The following is a 20,919-nucleotide window of genomic DNA, read 5'->3' on the forward strand; positions in this document are numbered from 1 at the left end:
GTCGCCGACAGGAACCGGAATTTTATCCAAAGGGATAATTTGGGGATTGGGATCTGTGCGGTAATGATCTTTTACAGAAAATTAACTAAATTAATTCATTTAATGAAGATAATTTTACTCCTAAGGTCAACGGGGTTAAGCAGTCGTTTACTCAGTCACGTGACGTGCCACATCCAACCACACATTTACAGTGCGGCAGTTTCTGCGTCGCGAATTCCGAGGATGTTGTCCTCGCGTGCCCACTTGCACGTGCACTCAACAAGTTTCACTTACCTGTCTATGTAAAATTTCACTTGTTTATTTATTTTCTCCGTAGTTCCATTGTGTTCTTATTTGAATTGATATTGATATTAAAAAATAGAGAAAAATAGTAATATTTTCGTTTATTTTTTTAAGGATTATATATATATATTAATATTTTTATCATTGTAATTAATATTAAAAATATTTTTATATTTACATAATTTTTTTTTTTTATAAATGTCATTATGTTATCATGATAAAATATTAATGAAAGTAATTTTGTAATTTTTCTTAATTTGTACTCCTTCCGTCCCAAACAGTGCAACATATGAATTTGATACCCAAATTTAGGTGAGTAGTATTAAGTAAAGTAATTCGAGATACTTTGGAGATTAAATCATGTGATTGGAGAGAGAAATATATATTTTTTTTATTTGAGTGATGTGATGAGATAAAGTGAATTGAATATTTATATAAATAAACATAATTAATTATTTTTAAATTTAAAAATATTGCAGTAAATTTGGAACAAATAAAAAAATAAAAGTCTTAAGGTTTGAGATTTTTGATATAATAATTAATATTTAAAAATAAATATAAAATAAATAAATAAATAAATAAGACTTTTTAAAGTGGGACGGTAGTATTTTTTTATTAAAAAAATAAAAATAAATTTAAATGAAAAAAATAAAAATAAAAATAAATTTGGATTTGGATTTTGAGTTGAGATTTGACAGTAAAAATTTTGAATTTGAATAGTTGTATGATGTGATATTTTGAATGTAAAATTGATTTTTAGTATAATATAAAAATAAAAATGAGATGTTTGATTTGATATTTTTGAAAAAAAAAAGGAATGAATAATAAAAATCAAATCCAATCCCCAAACAAACACACCCCAAATAATATTTATTTTTAATTTCATATTAAGTGAAATTAATTGGGCTCGGATTCCCACAAGATTTAGCTTTGAATAAATAAATAATTTTAATTGGGATCGCCAAAAATCCCTTTAAAATTTTTTATATAAATATTTTCCCGACCAATGGCCGTACGTGACAGTGAGCTGCCAAACGGCGTTAATAAACGGACGACGTAACGGCGTTAAGTTTATATACTAGCCATAGCCTATTTGCTTATTCGGAAAAACGAAAACGAAGACCCAACTGTCTTTCCCTCTCTCACTGTATGTATATATGTATCTGTATGTATAGGTCTGTGTATATGTTGTATGTAGGGAGGGGAAGAAGATTTAGCCATTTTTTTAGAGAGAGAGAGAGAGAGTGTGTGAGAGTTTTGTGAAAGTAAGGCACGTCTTCGTCTCTGTCTTCTCCGGCAATTCCTACTTTTCGTGTTGATTTTGGTTGTGATATTTTTAGGAGTGGCTATGGTGGGCGGCGTTTTGAAATTGTGTTGAATCGAGCTGGACCTACCACTAATCCTGTGAAAGTCACTGTTTGGATCACTTTTGTTTCACGCTTCGATTTTCTGAAGAATCTGGAGCTGAATTGTGCTTTATTCAGTTTCAATCCGATTCTGTAATCTGTACTGTAAGCATGTGTGCGTCTTTTCGTCTCCAGATTTTTCCATCTCTGGATTTTTTTCTCCTTTTTTTATTTTTGTGGATTTTAGGTTTTTTGGTATCTACTTCTTTGAGAATTTCGGTCTAGAAATCTTCCGATTGGAAAAAATTGTGCAATCGCAGTTGAATTATGCCTAATTTGGTTGAATTTGGAATTGCAGATTTTGCGGCGGAGCTGTGAAATAGAGGTGGTTAAGTTTGTGCTTTGTAATTGTAACCGTTGGTCGTTGAACTGAAATCTCGTCAAAGTCTTTTGCGGCGATTCTAGAACATCTGCGAGCTTGTTCGTGAGGAATTCAGTAACTAATGCGCTTCCGATCTTCGTGTTGGAGGCGGATCTGATTCGGATTTCAAAGCTCTCATCTCCAGCGCAATAGATTTGTCCAAATTCACTCTGTTTTTTACGTTCTGGAATTCATCGGATTGAGAATTGGACGGTGGAGATTTACATGGAATTGCCTCTTGGAACCGAAGGTAAGTCACATCAATTCATCCAAAAAACCACATCACCGATGCACACAAACGAAGCAACTAAAAAAGATTCTCGATTCATTCGTATTATATGAATTTCTTCAACAGGTAGAAAGGCAACTCATGATTTCCTCTCCTTATACTCACCGTCTTCTTCACATGCTCCGCAAGATCCACCGCCTCCGCAAGGTAAATATTTCTTCATATTCCCTTCATGCAGTGCTGCTCACAGTTCACACACATAATCATACACAATTAATTGAAGCCGTGAATAGTTAATTCTACTGATTCTCAACTGATATGAGATTGGTTAATTTGCCTCGGAATTTTGATATGATGTTCTACCACACGGAAGAACACCATACAAAAACAATTTTCATTAATTGACTGGTCATTAAGTCCATAACTTCGTAGTTACTCTAGATTTACATGATTCCTTATACAATTGATGCATCTGGAGATAAAAATTGTGTGAAATTTGGAGTGTTGTGAGGTTTGGTAATTTTGGCATGATTGTGGGTGGGGAAGATGAAATATCCGATGGGTGGCTGGCTACCCACGAGTGGCGCAGTTAATGTGCCCCGTGACCCCATCGGCGAATGGTAGATCTGGGCCTTTGTCTTTGAGGCTGTGGGCCTTTTCCGTATAGATAGGCTAACGCCGAGCGCGACTTGACGCCGCGGTCGGCGCACGATGCCCATTGTTGTTAATTTCACCAATCACTGAATAAACTGTTTCTGTCAGTGTCTTTTAGATATATATATTTTTTGAGGCGTGGTGGTTTTTTTTTTTAAAAAAAAAAATACTTTCCGTCCGCACAAATAATCTATACATTTACTGTTGAAGAATCATTGTATTTTAAATCTATTAGATAGAATCTAGAGTGTTTGGTATCGAAAAATAGTAACAAATAAATAGAAATAAAATTATTTTTATTGTTTGTTTGATACTGAAAATTGAAAGTTGAAATAATTTATTTTTTATTTTTTACTTGTACTTTTAATCATCTGTCATTTATGAAACATGAAGATAATTGAATTTGTGGAGAAAAAAATACTCCATAATTTATCTCAAATTCTTTTTATTGTGAGTCAATTTTTATTATTATTATTTTTTTCTTCAAATTTTTTCTTGACTGCCGTCTATCACACTATCCACAGTGATTAAAGAGTTCTACATACAGATAGTAGAGGACAGTGATTAAAGAGTTCTACATACAGATAGTAGAGTCATATGGCAAACGTTTTTTATTGATTAGTTTATTTTTAAATTAATAATTTGTGTAATTTTTGTACATATATACACAAGAACAAATGATAATTAATTTTCTACTATATTCCTAACAATTGAATTTTTGTTTTATCAAATAGTATAATCAATTTTCATTTTTCATATAGTTTTTCTTTCTTTGTAATTTTAATTTCATGTTATTATTTCTATGCAATTTATATTTTGTACCAAAAACATCCTTAGTATATAAGAATTAAAATATATAGTTGAAAGGGCCACCCCTAATTTATGTTGAAAATGATATTTTGGCAAATTTATATGAAACGATGTGATGTTCTATTGATATGATGAATTCCACAGAATAATAAAATGTTTTGATTGAATAAGATCTTTTGAATGTGGTAAGTTTTTTAAGAAAAAAAGTATGGTCATAGAATAGAATTGTGTGAACTAAAAGTGTGTTTGTTTGTATTTGAGATGTTTTTCGCTATTATAAGATCTAAAAATGTTAAATAAAAAGGAATTGTTAGATATAATATTTAATTATGATATGAGGATGCTGAAAAATGATTTTAAACACACACACATCCACAGTTGTAACCACAGACAAACGCACTGCAATCTCTTCATTTCTAGATTAGAATTAGTCCGTAAGTGTTCATGAAGTCTGGTTAGAGCTGTATGAAAATTTTATTAGTTAGAGTTGGTTTTGTTGAACGAAATTATTGAAGTCTGAACTTGGGTTTTTAATTTTTGATCTGGAAGCTTGAACATTGAAAATTCTTGTTTGGTTTCGATTTAGTTTTTCATTCTAAAGAAAAATAGTCGATTTTTGAAAATCGTAACTACGGAATAACGATCATTTTGATTCGACTTCATTCTCCTCTTACAAAGATTTCAATTTAAAGATGTTGGTTATAACTGTTGATATGCCTTGAATCTAATTTATCATTTCCCTGAATTTTCCCGGAGTTTCGCTGCCCGGTCAGCGAGTCGGGGGTCAAGGGGGCGAATTCCCCGTTGCCTGAGGTCCAGGGCGCAGAGTAGTCCCTGGAACGACGGTATACACTATTGAACTTTTGAATTCGTTTTGGACTGAACCCGTCTTATGTGTTATCTTAGTTTATTTGAATTGATTTAGAGTTATGAAATATGTAATTTGTAAACTAGCCGTCCTTAATAAACCTGTTATTCGTCAACACGTTGTTAGTTTATTTGAATTGACGTCGTCAACACATTGTTAGTGAACTATGTAAATCTATTTTCATTATATTTTCGTTTGTTATTTGATCATTAATCATAATTTGTCACAACACTAACTGCCAAGAGATCCTTCGAACCGCAGGTGGCCAGCTGAAAACACACGACTTCTTACAGCCACTGGAACGAGAAGGGAAGGATGAGATGCCGACGAAAGCAGCAAGCGGAATCGAAATGGAAGGAGAGGAAAAGCCTCCGGTGCCAATCCCTTCTGCCTCAGCCTCAGTGGAGCATGTTCTTCCTGGTGGATTTGGGACATACAGCATTTCTTATTTCAATCAAAAGCCTTCTTCAATGCTGGAGGGGAGCTTATTTAGTACTAATGCACAAGCATGCAGCACCACGAGGAACGACGAAAACTCAAACTGCAGTTCCTACACAGGAAGTGGCTTCACACTGTGGGACGAACACGAATCTTCTGCCAAAAAGGGAAAGACAGGGAAGGAGAATATCGCCGCACAAAGACATGTCCTGCAAGGTACATTTTGATCCTCAAAAATGTGTTCGTTCTTCAATAGAAATATCGATGTCTTTTTCCCTGTTCCTAGATTTTTAGTACACAGACACAAGTTTATCTGCAAAAACATCCTTTGGACTAATTTGTAATGCATTTCTGTATTTTGAGTGAGCAGAAGCAGGTGTGAATGTGTTGGGAAGGCAATGGACGCCCTTGCCGGACAAAACGTTGCATACGTCTTCTCACCAAAAGCATACCCCTGCAACTTTCAGCTCTTTATCATCCTCTCAGTAACTAACTTCTTACTCCAATCCATTTACTTGGATCATTCATTCTCGAGCAATTCACGACTGTTGAGATATTTTAGATCGGCCTCTGATTTCATCGTTAATAATATATAACAATGACCATGTACAATCATCATCTACAGGTTGTCATCATCTCAGAACAACCAAAGCTTCATGGACATGATAATATCAGCAGCCAAGAGTGAACAAGAAGAAGACGACGAGGACGACGATCATGAAGACAGGTTGATCATCAAGAAAGAGCTTTCACCCCATTTAACAGGTATTCTGCTTTATACACAACTTTTTTTCCTTCCCATAGTTTTCAAATTTTCACCATGATCATTATCTGTTTCACAGGTAATAACATGTCTGTAAAAATCGAATCAAGAACCATCGACCAGAAGCCTAGCACACCGCGCTCGAAACACTCGGCTACAGAGCAACGTCGGAGGAGCAAGATCAATGACAGGCATGTACATTCCAAGATATATATATATATATATTCTCAAGTTCTATTCTAAGATTACATTCATTACGGTGCAGATTTCAGAAGCTGAGGGAGATCATACCTAACAGTGACCAGAAAAGAGACAAGGCATCATTCTTATTAGAGGTACCTTAAAAACCAGACATTATGCTACCAATCTAGAATCTTAAAACTCGATTATCTACATCTTATCCGCGACGACAATCCCCTTGCAGGTTATCGATTACATCCACTTTTTACAAGAGAAAGTAAACAGATATGAGAGCCCATACAGTCCATGGAGCCATGAATCTTCAAAGGTGTCACAATTGGTAAAACTCCTTATGAATATCTATATCTATCTTATCTATATATATGTATGTATAATTCTGAGTTACATATGTGTACTTGCTGTAAGCAGAAGAACTCCCGCGTCGCAGAAGGTTTTACCGAGCACACACAGGGTGGTAAAACTGAGCCGAGGCTAGAAAAGAACAAGAGCGCTAACATCCCAACCAACGGACGAAACTTGGTGATCGACTCTAACATAAATACTGCTGCAACATTCAAAGAAAGGCCACTTCATCCAGGAATGCAGCCGAGTATTTTCACTTTCGGAAGATCCTCGGTTACATCCGACGCAGATAAAACGACGAAATGGCCTCTGCATCTGCCTCAGCCACAGTTTCAGCAGAACAGATCACCTAAAGCCAACGACTGCTCCGGCGCTGGAAATGACTCGACTGTCGAAAGCGGCACAATCAACATCTCAAGTGTCTATTCCCAAGGGTAAAATATACTGATTTGATCATCGACTACTATTCTTGTTCTGTTCTGTTTCATTTCAGACATCATGAATTTTGTTACATGAAACAGGTTACTCAGGACTCTTACAAAGGCACTACAGACCTCGGGAGTCGATTTGTCGCGATCATCCATTTCCGTGCAAATCGATTTAGGGAAGAGACCATACGGCAGCAACACCATCCATGCACGCTCTTCGCCATCTTCAGCAACTAAGGTTCTAATTGATATTCTCGCGATATAATAATTTTTTTAATAATTATTAAACAATAATCGATCCATCAGCGATTCCTGTCCATACTTGGAATTATTTTAATCCTTGATCATGTATTTTCCAGGACGACGAATGTTCGAAGGTGGCTGTAAGTGTAAGCGCCGCCGCGGAAGGCGATCGAAATCTCGAAAATGCTTTGAAGAGATTCAGAAGCAGCTGAATGAAGGTGAAGGTGTGTATGTGGCTGTGGCACAAAGTATAGTAACGATCAAATTTATTCTTTTTTTTTTTTTTTTAATTAATAAATTAAGTTTTAGATTTGTTCATTATTTTTGTGGTTCCATTTTTAATTTACTTTGAAGGCTCTTCTTCTTCCTCATTCTTTCTTCTTTACTGAATTCATCTGCAGGAACCATTGTACATGTATTTATGTGTATGTGTATGTGTGTGTCTTATTTTTTCTTTTTTCTTTTTTTTACTATCTTAATTTTAGATAGTTTTCTAAAGCAATAATGCTAACATAATTATATATGTATTTATTTGTATTCTTGCTTCTATATGTGAATCTATAATTAATTCGGGCTCAGGATGCTGATTGGGACTGATGAATCCCATGCGGATAAGCTAAGCTACTAGTCCTAATGAGTATATAAATAATAGATTGATAGTATATGTCGTGTTAATTTAAATTATGCGCCGAATGTTCATACTTTACAATGTGTTAGTACGAGGATATCTTTTGTGTTAAGATGGATGGTAATATGTACTACTTTTATTCCAAACAAAGTGCAATATTTGTTTTTTACACCAGTTTTTAGGTGGGTAGTATTTAAGTAAGATAATTTAGAAATTAGGTGATGTGATGGAGAGAGAAATATATATTTTATATTTTTATTTGGATGATGTGAGGGGATAAAGTGTGGGTTAGAGATTAATCATTTTCTATTTTGAAAATGTTGCGGAGTGTTTGGGACATACCAGAAAAGAAATGTTGCATGGTGTTTGGGACGGAGGGAATATTATATAAACTATTGTTATATATTGGTTCGTATATTATATTAATATAAAATTTTGTGTTATTTACTTATATTTCATATGTTATTATGTTCAACTATATTTCATGTGTTGTTGGTACAATATTGAATTATATAATAATAATAATAATAATCTATACTTAACCATTTGTTTGAAGTTGTTTTTAGGTGTTCTGTGTGTTATTTAAAATTTGAAAAGAATTTGCAAGAAAGATTAGGGGTGTGAAATTCTTCTCAATTTATACTATTTAATACAACGGATAGGTTCTAGATCCATATTTTAAATAAAAAAACAAATAAATATTGAATATAAAAAAATAAGTTAATTAATTGCATAATTCAAATTATTGAAAGTATAAACAAGATTATTCATTGTTATTTGTATTAGAATCTATGCAAAAAAATACGTAGTACATAGGGAAAATTACAATTTATTACTATAAGTATTATAGATATGTATATATATATAGAGGGTAAACTGTTTTTAAGTCCCGTAACTAGACCCCTTATCATTTTAGTCCCATAAGTGGAGCCTGTCGCAAACTAGTCACATAAGTGAACAATCTTCGTTATTTTAGTCCTCCGGCGCCGGAGACGCCCGCGTGACGTGTCCGCCAGGTGTCCCGCCAGGTCAGCGACACCTGGCGGATACGCGGATTTATTTTTTATTTTTTTATTTTTTTAAATATTTTTTTTAATTGGACCAAATAAAAAAAATACAAATAAAATTAAAAATAAGTTTTAAAAAAAATTAGAAAAATGAAAAAAAAATAAAAATCCACGTGTCCGCCAGGTCTCACATCACCTCCGGCGAGCCACGCGGGTGTCTCCGACACCAGAGGACTAAAACAGCGAAAATTTTTCACTTATGGGACTAGTTTGCAACATGCTCCACTTATGGGACTAAAATGATAAGGGGTCTAGTTACGGCCGTGTATATATATATACATATTCTATTGTAGCTTTTATCTTATAAAAATTATGGCATTCCAATTTTTATTTGAGCTCGGCTTCACCTTTTTAGGACTTTCGAACTCGAGACTAGACGAGTCAAATTCAATAATCTCAATTTTTCGATTCATTTGCGATCCTAATTGTAACCATTAAGTATACATTTATATATATATACATATATAGTATGTACAAACATGGCCATCAATATAATTGAAAATAAATAAATAAATAAATAAAATGAAACATATATATTACTTAGAAGCAAAGAAGAAGCACAATAATTTATATTCTTCTTTAATCCAAGTTTTGCTATTTTTATTTTAATTTCTCTTACTTATGTATTAATATGGTAAAAAGGGACTTCTTTGAAATTGACTCACAAGACCTCTTTTTTAGCCACCTGCTACTTTGGTGTATTTACAAAGCAACCCTCTTTTTTATAATTATATATATATATATAAATAAAATTATATATATGTGAAGACCCTCCATGGATATGCATAATTTTAATTTTTTGTATCCCTTGTAGATATTATATATGTATTCTTGGATCATTCAAATAATTTTTATACCTTTTTTTTCGCACAAAATTTCATAAAAAAATACTCTTGGGATTCCCTAATGAGCGGTATGCTGGTATTGTTATAATCAACAAATTATTTATTCCAAAGTGTATTTGTTGATTGTATGTATATATTGATATATATATATATATATATTTTTGTAGTATTATTCTGAAATTGTCTTTGAATTTATTGTTGAGTGAAAATAAAACTGACGTCACATATTAATATTTTATAAAATATGTATTGTATGTTATAATTTTATACTATTATCTATAAAAAATTTCTATGTCGATGATAAATTCTCTATCAACACATAACAGAAAGCCTCATATATATACATCATAAATTCTTGAAATAAACACCCTACAAAATGGTAGGTGGGTGGGGTGGGGGTGGATATTTGATTAGGGTTTTGATGGCTACAACGTGGAATCATTCCTTGTAAAATAGGGTTCTATATATATATATATATATATACAACTATATATATTATATATTATATATATATGTTATAGAATTCGATTATGGTAATAATTGAGGGCTTTTTTAAATGACAAAGAATTTTTAGGTGGAGAATAATTATAACTTTGTTCCTTTCAATATATGAATTAGGGAATCTACTTCATGAATATAAATAGGGCTATTCTCTTCTCTACATTGTACACTTTTGATAATTTTAATTTGTAGCCAACTTACATTATAGTAATATATAAATTAATCAATTAAATATTTGGCATATTCTTGCACGAACTCTTTTTCTTACAAAAGAACATTTCAATTCTTGCCATACATATATATATATATACACACTAACGTAGTACGCACGGTGCAATTAATAAAAATTATGATATAAAAATATTTTTTTTAAAAAAAAATTCAATAATCAACAAAAGAATTACTTGCTGAATTCTATCTATCGAACAATTAAAATATTCGAAAAATATAAAAAAGAATAAAATTATTTATATAATGCACTTCAAATGTTTTGGAAGCATATGTTAATAAATCCATGTCTTTGACCAATAACAAAATTGGATTTTTATTTTTGTAGGAGTTTGGGTTGGATCTTGGTTAAATATATAGGGTTGAAACAAATTATGCTTTGTTTAGAAAAGAATTTTGAAATTTTGAAAAATTTTAATAATAGTAAAATATTTAGTATTTGATGTATTTCTTATTTTTAAATATGAAAGTGATGTCTTTAATATATATATATATTATTGTGTTTGTTTGGTTTGTATTTGAGTTTTATTTTATTTTATTTAAATTTTTGTTTATATAATATTTTGATGAGATATTTTATAAAATAATATATGTTTATTAAAACAATGAAAATTAGACATTAAAAATATTAGTTTGAAGTGCAAAGTGCTAACCAAACCAGCCCTATACTTGCATATGCCAAAATGTGAGATTTGTTCAAGTGATGATGACATTTAAGAAATTTTGTTAATAATACAAACATGCTTGTTTGGTTTTGATTTTGATTTTAATTTTAGATAGAAATTTTTATTTAAATTTTGATTTAAATAATATTATATATATATATACTAAAATAGTAACAAACCGACATATATGGCAAGTATAAAGCAAATAGTACAGTTGTGCATTAATGATAAAACCCTTCAATTATTGCCAAATCATTGATCAAATATTCACTTCTAATTATTCTTATTATTCCACATGGAAATTATTAGACAAGCAAACAGCTGTGGCAGACAAAATAAAACAAAACTTCTCACAGTGACTAAAAGGAATATTTCCATCACAACACATTTTTGTTTCTATTTGATTTTGTATTTTCATTTAATATAATTTTTAGAAAAATAAATAAATAGTATAATTGTTTTGAAAATTTATGAGAATCACATAATAAAACATTTATAGAAAGAAAAAAACGAGAACTAAATACATCAACAAAAATAGTGAAGTTCAATTTTTGTAAAATAATTATAATATATACACACCCACGTAATATAAGAAATAATAGTATTTTAATTATAGTAGGTATGTAAAAGCAATGTAAAGATATTTTAGTATAATAGGAGTATTTGTGAAAAATAAAATAAAATAAAATATTTAATAAAATAGTTACGACGTCCCAAAATAAAAATATGTATATTTTCGAGTAATATTTTTTATATTATAACACAGTTTTCATATCTAATATATAAAAATAAATTTAAAAAGTAACATTTAAAATAAATAAATAAATAATTAGCTAAAAATTTTAACAAAGCAGAGGATGAAAAACATTAGTGAAAGAAATCTATATATATTTGCATCTCTCTTTTGTGTACATTGCAAATTACGACGACCACGGCGGCGATCAAATCTATTATATAATAAAACCCTTTAAAATGGAAGGGTAGTCGTAATAGTAATAGTAATAGTAATAGTCGTCGATTCTATACACATAATTGAATTATTTCCTCAGATCATCAAAGAAACAAAGAACAATGTAATAACAGTAATCATAATAAACAAGTTACATTTTCGACGTACCGAAAATCTCTCTTGCGCCGCCGCAGATGTTGTTCGAGTCGAGTCGAGTCGAGTCGCGTATCGTGAGCTGAAAACGCCGTCTCCAACTCCAAGTTTCGATCGTTGATGACGGCTCGAAACCCATCTTGAAAACTAAAAATTTTAAGTGTTTACCAAACCTGCATCAAATCGAACTTATTGGCATCGGGTCAAGTTCGTTTAGCGTCGGCAAACACTCGCGGGGGTTGGCGTAAAAGTAATCCTCTTCTTTAGGTCTGTCGGGGATCGTTAATCGTTTCGTCGATTTTCCCATACGGTTCGCATGCGAGTCTTTAACCGCGGCAGAGAACTCGTCCCACGATAGAGATTGCGAGTTATACTTGTCGATTAGATCGACGAGTAGCTTTCGATCGAGAAGAATCGTTTTCTTGTATCCAAGATATCTGAAATTATGACATATGCGAAAAGAAGCGTTATCGAAAATTGTACGAAAAATCGAGCATAGTGACGAGAGCGAGGTGGTACCTGCGATGCCCTTCAACGACTTTAGCCATGTTCCCGTCATACGTCGGAACGAAGATATCGCTCTCGAGCGAAACGAGATAATCGAGAGCCGCCATTTGGGACGAGTGGTTTTGGAAAAATCGAAGGTCGGATGGGTCCAATAGCGTCTCCTTCCTCACCTGTCGAAGAATCGAGAGTTATTAAAAACGACAGCGACGTTAAAATAGCGGTTTCGGATTTACGTACGAACCAAATTTGGGTACGACGCCGTAAGACTCGACAATCTTCTCTGTCCGCCGTAAATTTCTCCGGCAGCAATGTAGATTTGGATGGTTCGGTCGATATCGAACGCCCGCAAAACGAGCGCAGTTTCTTCGGGCGTAAGAGGGCAGAGGCCTTCCCGTCGTTTCATATCCGAATCGATGATCTTCTCCTTCCACCACGGGTATGCATATCTACGATTTTACGACTTTTATCAGCAGACGATTATTATAAAGTGTCGATTTGATTTGGGCATAAATTTTACCTCATTCGTGTCAATTCATCGACCTCGTCTTTATTGCAGCCTTGAGTACACCCGGAAAACGCTAACATGTCCATTTCGTATCGGAGATGGAGCACAAGAAAAGGCCCTCGTTGCCGCAAGATTTCGATCACTTTTTTACCCAATTCTTCGATTTGAGGAGTGAATTTCAATGCGCTGAAGTTTACGCGGCAACGAAGCCGCTGAATGTCGAGGGGTTGGTCGTTGTTGGCGAGCCGAGTATCGGTTCGGTTCAATTGGACGACTTTATACTTCTGAATCAGGGGGAGAATCTGCGAGGAAATTTGTAAACGAATATTGTCGAATTTGTAATCCGGAAATAGCGTCGAACGGGAATAAAAACGACGACCGAAATCTGCAAACCTGATTGTGATAGTAGGAGATGTCGGACCAGCTGACGGGAGCCATCGTGTAGAACATTCCGAGCTCAACTCTCGTCTTTACCCTTGGAGGAAGCTCCTTGAGTATCCGAACTTCGTCTCTCAGCGACGTGATAAAATGATCGACGTCGAATATATCCTGGAACTCGCTGTAAGAACATGAAAATCCAGTTTTTACAACGTTTTTTAAAATTTTAAAGATTTCCGAATTTATAAAACTCAAAAAGGTAAACACAAACACACCTAGGATCATTCCAGAAGGAAGTCTTGTCAAGTTCGGGAACTACCAATGTGACGTTCAAGTATCTTGCAATCGCAACCATGTCGCATATCTGTCGCAATAATCGGACAAGTTAGCCGAATGGACAGACAGCTCAAATTCATACATCTAACGTAATAATTCGAATAATCACGCAAAAGATAACCAACCGCAGCTCGCATTTGATTAAGCCCTCCATTGCACGAAACCATCAGATACCCGTTGTTCTTGTAAACCCCTAATCGAAACAAACAAACAACGTCATCGACATAATTACCGAAGCCATTTAAGATCACCAATGAGAAAAACAAAACTATTCGAATGTCGAAGACATTCATCCTCGTTATCTAGCCGAATCGAATCGATCAAATTAAGCACTGAATAAATGAATTACACATCCTAAAGATGCCGTAAGGCCGACGGGACAAAACAAAACTACACCACAGCTTTCGATATTTCTGACATTCTTCGAATTTCCTGAGAATTAAACAGAGAAATTCCTATGGAGTAGGATGATCTAAAAGCAAGAATCACCTGAAATTTATTAACCTCTCACGCAAGCACACATCCAAATACCCAAAGCTGGAATTCAAACGCACTCTAACATTAATAATTTGGGGATCTCTAAACGAAAGCAGAGATGAAAATCGATGGTTATTAATAATCCTTACTTTTGGGCGGAAGAACCCTAACATGGAGCTCCGGCGAGGATTGTTCCAACGCGACGGCGGCGGACGCGGCGGACTCCTGGGAGAAGCACGACGGCCAGCCTTTCAACACTCTCGGCCCCCAAGTCTCGCTCAATGCTGTCAATTGAACGATGCAAGTCCAGAGCAAAATCGAAGTGGTTGCCCTAATTATCCAGAGCTTCATCCTCGATCTCGACACCATTCCGCCGTTCCTCAGCTTCTCCAATTTGTATCCGCCGAACGACGCAGTTTTGAGCCCCATTATCCCCCACTTCCGCCTCCGGTTCGTCTCCTCGCAGCCTTTTATGGTGCACATTTCAGCAGAACGCCCATACACACTCGCAATTAACTGCTCCCCGCCGAGACGACGTCGTTCCGAAACGATCTCCCGAACTCCGAATTAAATGCTTCTAGGAAGACGACGAGCTTCGGGAATCCAAATGCGCAACTGCAACCAACGGATTGTGCGCAGGGGAAATGAATTGCGAATACAGACAAAAATTTGTTGGGGGATTCGACTTCAAGTTCAAGCCCCAGATTCATTCCCCAAACCCCCAAACCCTCGCGAAAATTGCCTTAAATCAGAGGCGCATTGATGCGGACAAATGTCGCTCGATCTCGGCCGATCCTAGGCGGAAAACTTGGAAAGCATTTGAGTAACCAAATCGAAACAGCATAACCCGCTGAGATCCAGCTTCCCCGCAACGACGGCGAGATCCCCTCGAAACTCCGGGAAAGGTGGATGATTGGCAGGGAAATCGCGGCGGTCGGGTCCGGCGAGTGGGGATCGGCGGCAGGAGTGGGTGATTGCGGTGGGAATCAAGGAAGGAAGGAGGATGAACAATGTTGTTCCTTGAGCATATCATCATCGCCATCGATGATCCCCAATTTAACCTCTGTTCTCTTCTTTCTCTCTGATCCCCTGCTCCGCGGTCCACCCTAACTACTCTGCACCTTTTTCTATTTTCTTTTTTTATTAATATTAATTTATATAGAATGCGTTTGTCTGGAAATTTAGTTGTATTTTTTAAAATAATAAAAATATCAATTTAATAGTTAATAGTTAATTTATATTTTTTAAAATAAATATTGATATAATATTTTAAATATAAAATTAATTTTTAATTAATATATATTTAATTTAATATGTTTAGAAATGAAAATTACAAGTGATAAAATATCGTTAAAATCCAAAAAATGTGCAACAATAAAAACTATTGAATAAATGAATATTGGAAGTATCGCTTAAATTTGTATTATATTTTTATGCACAGTATATTATATATTTAATTTAGAATATAAAGAAAATAATATTTAGAATAAAAAGGTTAAAAGGATGAGTTTGTTTTATGAGATAATTTGAATGTGTAGTTTTTTTTTTTTTTTTTTTTTTTTGTAAAGTATAAAAAAATCATAGATAATATAAAAATAATAAACATGTGTAATATATTAATATTTTTTTAAAAATGAATAAAAGAAAAAATAAAGATAACACACCCTTAAATTTAATGAAATTATGAAAATAGCATGCGTGTTATAATAATATATTTAATGATAAAAAATAATTGTATAAGTAATAATTCAATAAAATACTCCCTCAGTTCTATAATAATTGACATATTTTTTATTTTTATTGTTTCATAACAATCGACACTTTTGTATTTTCATTTAATAAATATAAATCAATTTAATTAACTATACAACATATAACATTATAAATTATATAAACCCACTAAAAATTCTTACATATTTTAATTTTTTAATTATATATATTAAATTTACTTTAAAAATATAATATTATTAATTACATTAAAAATAATAAAATAATATTATAATTCACTATTATTAACTAATTAAATATTATTTATTTGTGTATCAATTATCTTGGAATAAAAAAAGTTATTTATTATTGAATAATGCAACTCAATTACTTAGAGCATCTCCGAAATAAAATACTAACATATTGATAAATTTTGGTGAAATAAATTGTAAAATAAAATACTAAATATATAATTATTTTACTCATTTCATAATTATTACTCTATTTTAAAAATACAAAAAAAATGGTTGTATATTTATGCACGAAAATTAGTAGTAGAATTTTATTTTATTTTATTTTATTTTTTTTTTAGTAGTAGTAGTATTTTTTAGTTGATAGTGTATGTGGTTTAATTGGGATATATGTTGAAGTATTAATAATATTGTTATTTTATACCATGAAATTTGTTAAATATAGTTAAATGAAAAAAAAAAACTCGGTCTCGTAACTAAATATCAATTTATTTTTTAGCGTAGTTGTAGAAATATTAGTATTATATTTGGATGTAGTATGAATAAAGTAGAAATGACTAAAATAACCTTATTAGTATGTGTGATATAAAGGTAATCACATTTGTATAATATATTGTAAGTTGTAAGGTTATTTGTAATATTAAGTAGATAGTATAGTTACTAAAAAAAATGGATACTTTGTAATGGAACGGATAAATTTGAGTGACAAATAAAAGTATTTACTTAAAATGTTGGATTAGTTGTCTTGTTATTATCAGGAAATAATTAGTTGTATGTAATCCTTCAGTTATCCAATTGTGTGTTCATTTGATAGGATATGAGTTTTAAGAAAAATATGTAAAAATATAAATTTTTTTCTTTTTTTTTAATAAAGAAATATTGTATTTTTTTACTAAAAAAAAAATAAAAATAAATTTTGATAACAACAAAAAAAAACAGAAAGTAAGAATAAATTTCGATAAGAGAAGGAAGGATTATATTATTGTTGAAATGATTGCAATTGTTTTCCAAAAATCAATAAAAATCTTTAAAAATAATAAAAACATCTGACCGAACCAAAATGGACACCGCTTGCCTTAAATGTCATTAATTCATTATTAATGACTGTCCATGAATTCCATTACAAATATCTCCACTAAATTAATAATAACAATAATTATTATTATTATTTTATTATGTGGAGATGAGTTGGTTGCATGATGTATAATAAATATACTTTTATAAAATTATATTTTGATATTACATTATTACTTTTTATATATTAACACATCACTAATTTGAAATTTTTTATTAATATAGGATATGATCTCTAAAACAAAATTATGGCCTGAGTTTTGATTTAGTCAGTATTTAATGTGATATGAGTTTTGATTTAGACAGTATTTAATGTGATATTTTGTGAAAAATATATTTTCTATCATTTAAATTTATTTTTAATTTTTTAGTTGTAATTGAAATTTATTTTTGTTTTCTTTTTTAATAAATATTTTTATTTTTATTCTTTTTTTTTTTTTTAAATTCGTCTCCAATCAAAAAAGCATAATTTTATGTGACGAAATGAGTAATACAATTTTATTGATAATTATACGAAATAAATAATAAAATTTTCCTATTTGAAATAAAATCAGGGATACACATGATTTATGGTTATGTTTCAAATAATATACTACTACCCACAGTCAGGTAAAATTACGCAAGTTTGTTTGAATACAAAAGAAATTAATTTTCCTGTGTGCTTTTGACAATTATTTTTAATATTTCTATTATTTAATTTTTATAATTTACTATAAAATTTCGTAGTATTTGTTACGCACAAAAAATAATAATAATAATAATAATAATAAGGTATCCAGAGTCAGTCGGTGGGTTATGCGGTTGGCGAGGCGGTTAAAGACATGTGTCAATGAAAGAGGCAGTTCTGAGTTCTGTAACTGGTGGGAACGGTTGGTGAAACAGTGCGACGGTTCTGAACGTTTTCTTCAAAGAATATTTAAGGATTTGGATCATCATTTGGCAAGGCATCTTCAATCAACTTCAACAAAGCAAAGTCAGATTTGAGGATCACCACTTTAAATTTCAGTCTTTTATTTTCCAGTTTATTTTCTGTACCATACGGTGTTTAGAGATTCCTAATCTCAGGCACTAATTAATCAAGTTTAAGGATATTTTCTATATCTTTGAATTTTACTTTATTTTTGTTGAAAAATTACATCAACAGTATTATTTTTCATAAATATTGTATATTCAAATTACTATTAAAAAAAATAAAATAAAATCCACTCTTTTAATTTGAATATGTTTGTTTATTTTAGCATTGGTAATTTTATAATTTACGATTTTGATTAAAATAATTGTTTAATTTAATAATTTTAACATAATATAATATATATATATTTTACTCCCTCTGTTTTACATAAACTATTTATATTTTATACTTTCGTCCGTTCTACGTTATTTGTTATTTTTTTCTTTGAAAAAATAATTATACATTTTAATCAAATTTTAAAATTTATAATTTTTTTTAATTTTAATTAAATTATTTAGTTATCTTATTTTTATTTATAATTATTTAGACTAATACACTTATTAATTACTTACTAATTATATTTTAGTTAAATTTTCGTATATATGGTAGAATAGACATATTATCGCGGACTTATTAAAAAAATAAAATGTAGATATTCTTCTAATAAAAAACACATTTTTCCAACAATATTTTTTAAAATATTTAACATATTATAAATATTGATTAATTTTATATTATGACTTTATATATAAAAAATAATAAAAAAATTCAAATCATTTCACTAAACAAACAAATTTATAAGAATTGATCATAGTCGACCAATCAAAACAAGACGACGGCTGGGATTGTGACCGGGTGCAATGGGATTGTCCACAGGTGATTATTGCTCCTTCGCCACGCAACGGGAAAGACAGCCAATTAATGACAGCCAGCTAGATGGGTCCCACGAGAATTAAAATTTCTTACAGATGAACGACACGTGTCGGGTGCACCGATCTCCGTATCGCCGAATAATACAGCCAGCGTCCAAACCGTGCCGACAATTTATCGGGAGATTTTTTTTAATTTTAAAATTATATGTTTTTTTTCTTATAAATTAATTTCCCTTTTTATTATTTTGAGTAAATTTTATAATTAGCACAATTTTAGAAATACATTTAAAAAGAATTACGTGTGTGTTGTGAGTAACCAAATATGGTGACTTCTAAATAAAAAAGTTTTGCTTATGATTTATGTTATTGTTATTTTTAGAATTTATTTAATAATGATTTCTTTTTCATTTTTTAAAATGCTAATATATTAATATTATTTGTTACTGAAATTCCATTAAGAAAATAAATAAGAATAATATTAAGAAACAACAACTTCTTTCTTAGTGTGTGTTTGGTTGGGGATTTGGATTTTGAGTTGAGATTTGAATAGTTGCATGATGATGTGATATAAATAGGTGTTGATGTAATATTTTGAATGTAAAATTAATTTTTAGTATAATATAAAAAAATAAAAAATAAGTATTTAATTTGATATTTTTTGGGAGAAAAAATAGAATGGATAGTGAGATTAAAATCCAATCCCCAAACAAACACAACCTTAGTAGAAAATATATGTTTTTTTTTTTGTTATATTTTAAGTATTGATATTTTAAAATAAAATAACTATTGAATATAATAAGTAGTACTCCCTCCGTCCCCAATCTATCTATCTATTTGCTTTTTACACGAAATTTTAGAAATATTAGTATTATATTAGGATAAAGTAGAAATAAAGGTAAAAAGACTAAATTAACCATATTAGTATTGTATGATATAAAAGTAATGACATTTGTGTAATATATTGTAAATTAGAAGGGTATTTGTAATGTTAGGTAAATAGTACAATTACTAAAAAATGAAACGGACCAAAATGGAAAAGTGGATAGATTGTTAAGGGACGGATGGAGTATTTTATATGGACAATTATGGGTGTGTTTGTTCGAGGGATTGGATTTTAAATATATTATTCATCCTATTTTTTTCCCCAAAAATATCAAATTAAACACATTTTTTATTTTTATATTATACTTAAAAATCAATTTTACACTCAAAACATCACATCAACACCTATTTATATCAAATCATACAACCATTGAAACTCAAAATTTTTACTATTCAAATCCCAACTCAAAATCCAAACCCCGAACAAACAAACTTATAAATTTATGTGTTTGGAAATAATACCACTTTGCATTGAAATTATAATTAAGGTAATATAAATATATATTAATTTTATTTACAAATAAATATATATATTTCAGTTATTAATTTTAAGAAAGAAATTTTGTGAATTTATATATTTTTTTTATTCATTTGTCAGAATTTTTTCAAAAAAATATCATCTTTAACACTTAAGAGTAAATTTTTTTGTAGTCTTTTTCCAAAATTTTCAATATGTATATGTTTATAACAAAAATATACATTTTTTACATAAAATATCTCAATATGTAATTGTTTATTGAATATTGTTTAAAATCTTATAAGTATATTTTATTATTTTTATAAAAAATATATTATACCATAACTCAAACTACTACTCCTTTCATCCCAAAAATATAGTCTTGTTGTGTTGAACATGAGATTTAAGAGATATTGATATTATATTGATGGTTGATAAAAAATAAGAATAAATAACTTTT

At 30.9% G+C, this 20,919-nt stretch overlaps 2 protein-coding genes across 4 annotated transcripts; one reads left to right on the plus strand and one right to left on the minus strand.

Moving 5' to 3' along the window:
• Positions 1 to 1,378: 1,378 nt before the first annotated feature.
• On the plus strand, positions 1,379 to 7,482 carry LOC127240607 (transcription factor BIM1-like). 3 transcript variants are annotated; one of them, XM_051259384.1, is made up of 13 exons: positions 1,379 to 1,547; positions 1,623 to 1,803; positions 1,987 to 2,299; positions 2,405 to 2,485; positions 4,872 to 5,264; positions 5,419 to 5,533; positions 5,674 to 5,813; positions 5,891 to 6,002; positions 6,077 to 6,146; positions 6,236 to 6,331; positions 6,421 to 6,788; positions 6,876 to 7,020; positions 7,142 to 7,482. In XM_051259384.1, the coding sequence occupies exons 3-13, from the start codon at positions 2,275 to 2,277 to the stop codon at positions 7,235 to 7,237; spliced, it is 1,641 nt and encodes a 546-aa protein (XP_051115341.1). In that variant the 5' UTR covers positions 1,379 to 1,547; positions 1,623 to 1,803; positions 1,987 to 2,274; the 3' UTR covers positions 7,238 to 7,482. The 3 variants fall into 3 exon arrangements, with proteins under 3 accessions (XP_051115341.1, XP_051115331.1, XP_051115349.1); XM_051259374.1 differs by having other exon boundaries at positions 1,379 to 1,793; XM_051259392.1 differs by lacking the exons at positions 1,379 to 1,547; positions 1,623 to 1,803; positions 1,987 to 2,299; positions 2,405 to 2,485 and adding an exon at positions 3,799 to 4,587.
• A 4,476-nt stretch (positions 7,483 to 11,958) lies between these two features.
• Positions 11,959 to 15,303, minus strand: LOC127241114 (rhamnogalacturonan I rhamnosyltransferase 1-like). The gene is made up of 8 exons (XM_051260018.1): positions 14,414 to 15,303; positions 13,913 to 13,980; positions 13,727 to 13,815; positions 13,467 to 13,632; positions 13,086 to 13,375; positions 12,810 to 13,014; positions 12,581 to 12,738; positions 11,959 to 12,498 (listed from the first exon to the last, which is right to left on the minus strand). The coding sequence occupies exons 1-8, from the start codon at positions 14,745 to 14,747 to the stop codon at positions 12,240 to 12,242; spliced, it is 1,569 nt and encodes a 522-aa protein (XP_051115975.1). The 5' UTR covers positions 14,748 to 15,303; the 3' UTR covers positions 11,959 to 12,239.
• Positions 15,304 to 20,919: the final 5,616 nt, after the last annotated feature.

Source organism: Andrographis paniculata, unplaced genomic scaffold, assembly GCF_009805555.1.
Source record: "Andrographis paniculata isolate CXL003 unplaced genomic scaffold, ASM980555v1 Contig18END, whole genome shotgun sequence".
In the NCBI taxonomy this organism is placed as follows: Eukaryota; Viridiplantae; Streptophyta; class Magnoliopsida; order Lamiales; family Acanthaceae; genus Andrographis; species Andrographis paniculata.

Coding starts and splice junctions, on each gene's coding strand:
- LOC127240607 (XM_051259374.1), top strand. CDS start 2,275: ATGGAATTGCCTCTTGGAACCGAAG. Junction 2,486..4,871: donor AGATCCACCGCCTCCGCAAG/GTAAATATTTCT, acceptor TTCGAACCGCAG/GTGGCCAGCTGAAAACACAC. Junction 6,332..6,420: donor CTTCAAAGGTGTCACAATTG/GTAAAACTCCTT, acceptor TGCTGTAAGCAG/AAGAACTCCCGCGTCGCAGA.
- LOC127241114 (XM_051260018.1), bottom strand. CDS start 14,747: ATGTGCACCATAAAAGGCTGCGAGGAGACGAACCGGAGGCGGAAGTGG. Junction 13,981..14,413: donor TAGGGTTCTTCCGCCCAAAA/GTAAGGATTATT, acceptor TGTTTCGATTAG/GGGTTTACAAGAACAACGGG. Junction 12,739..12,809: donor CGGCGTCGTACCCAAATTTG/GTTCGTACGTAA, acceptor ATTCTTCGACAG/GTGAGGAAGGAGACGCTATT.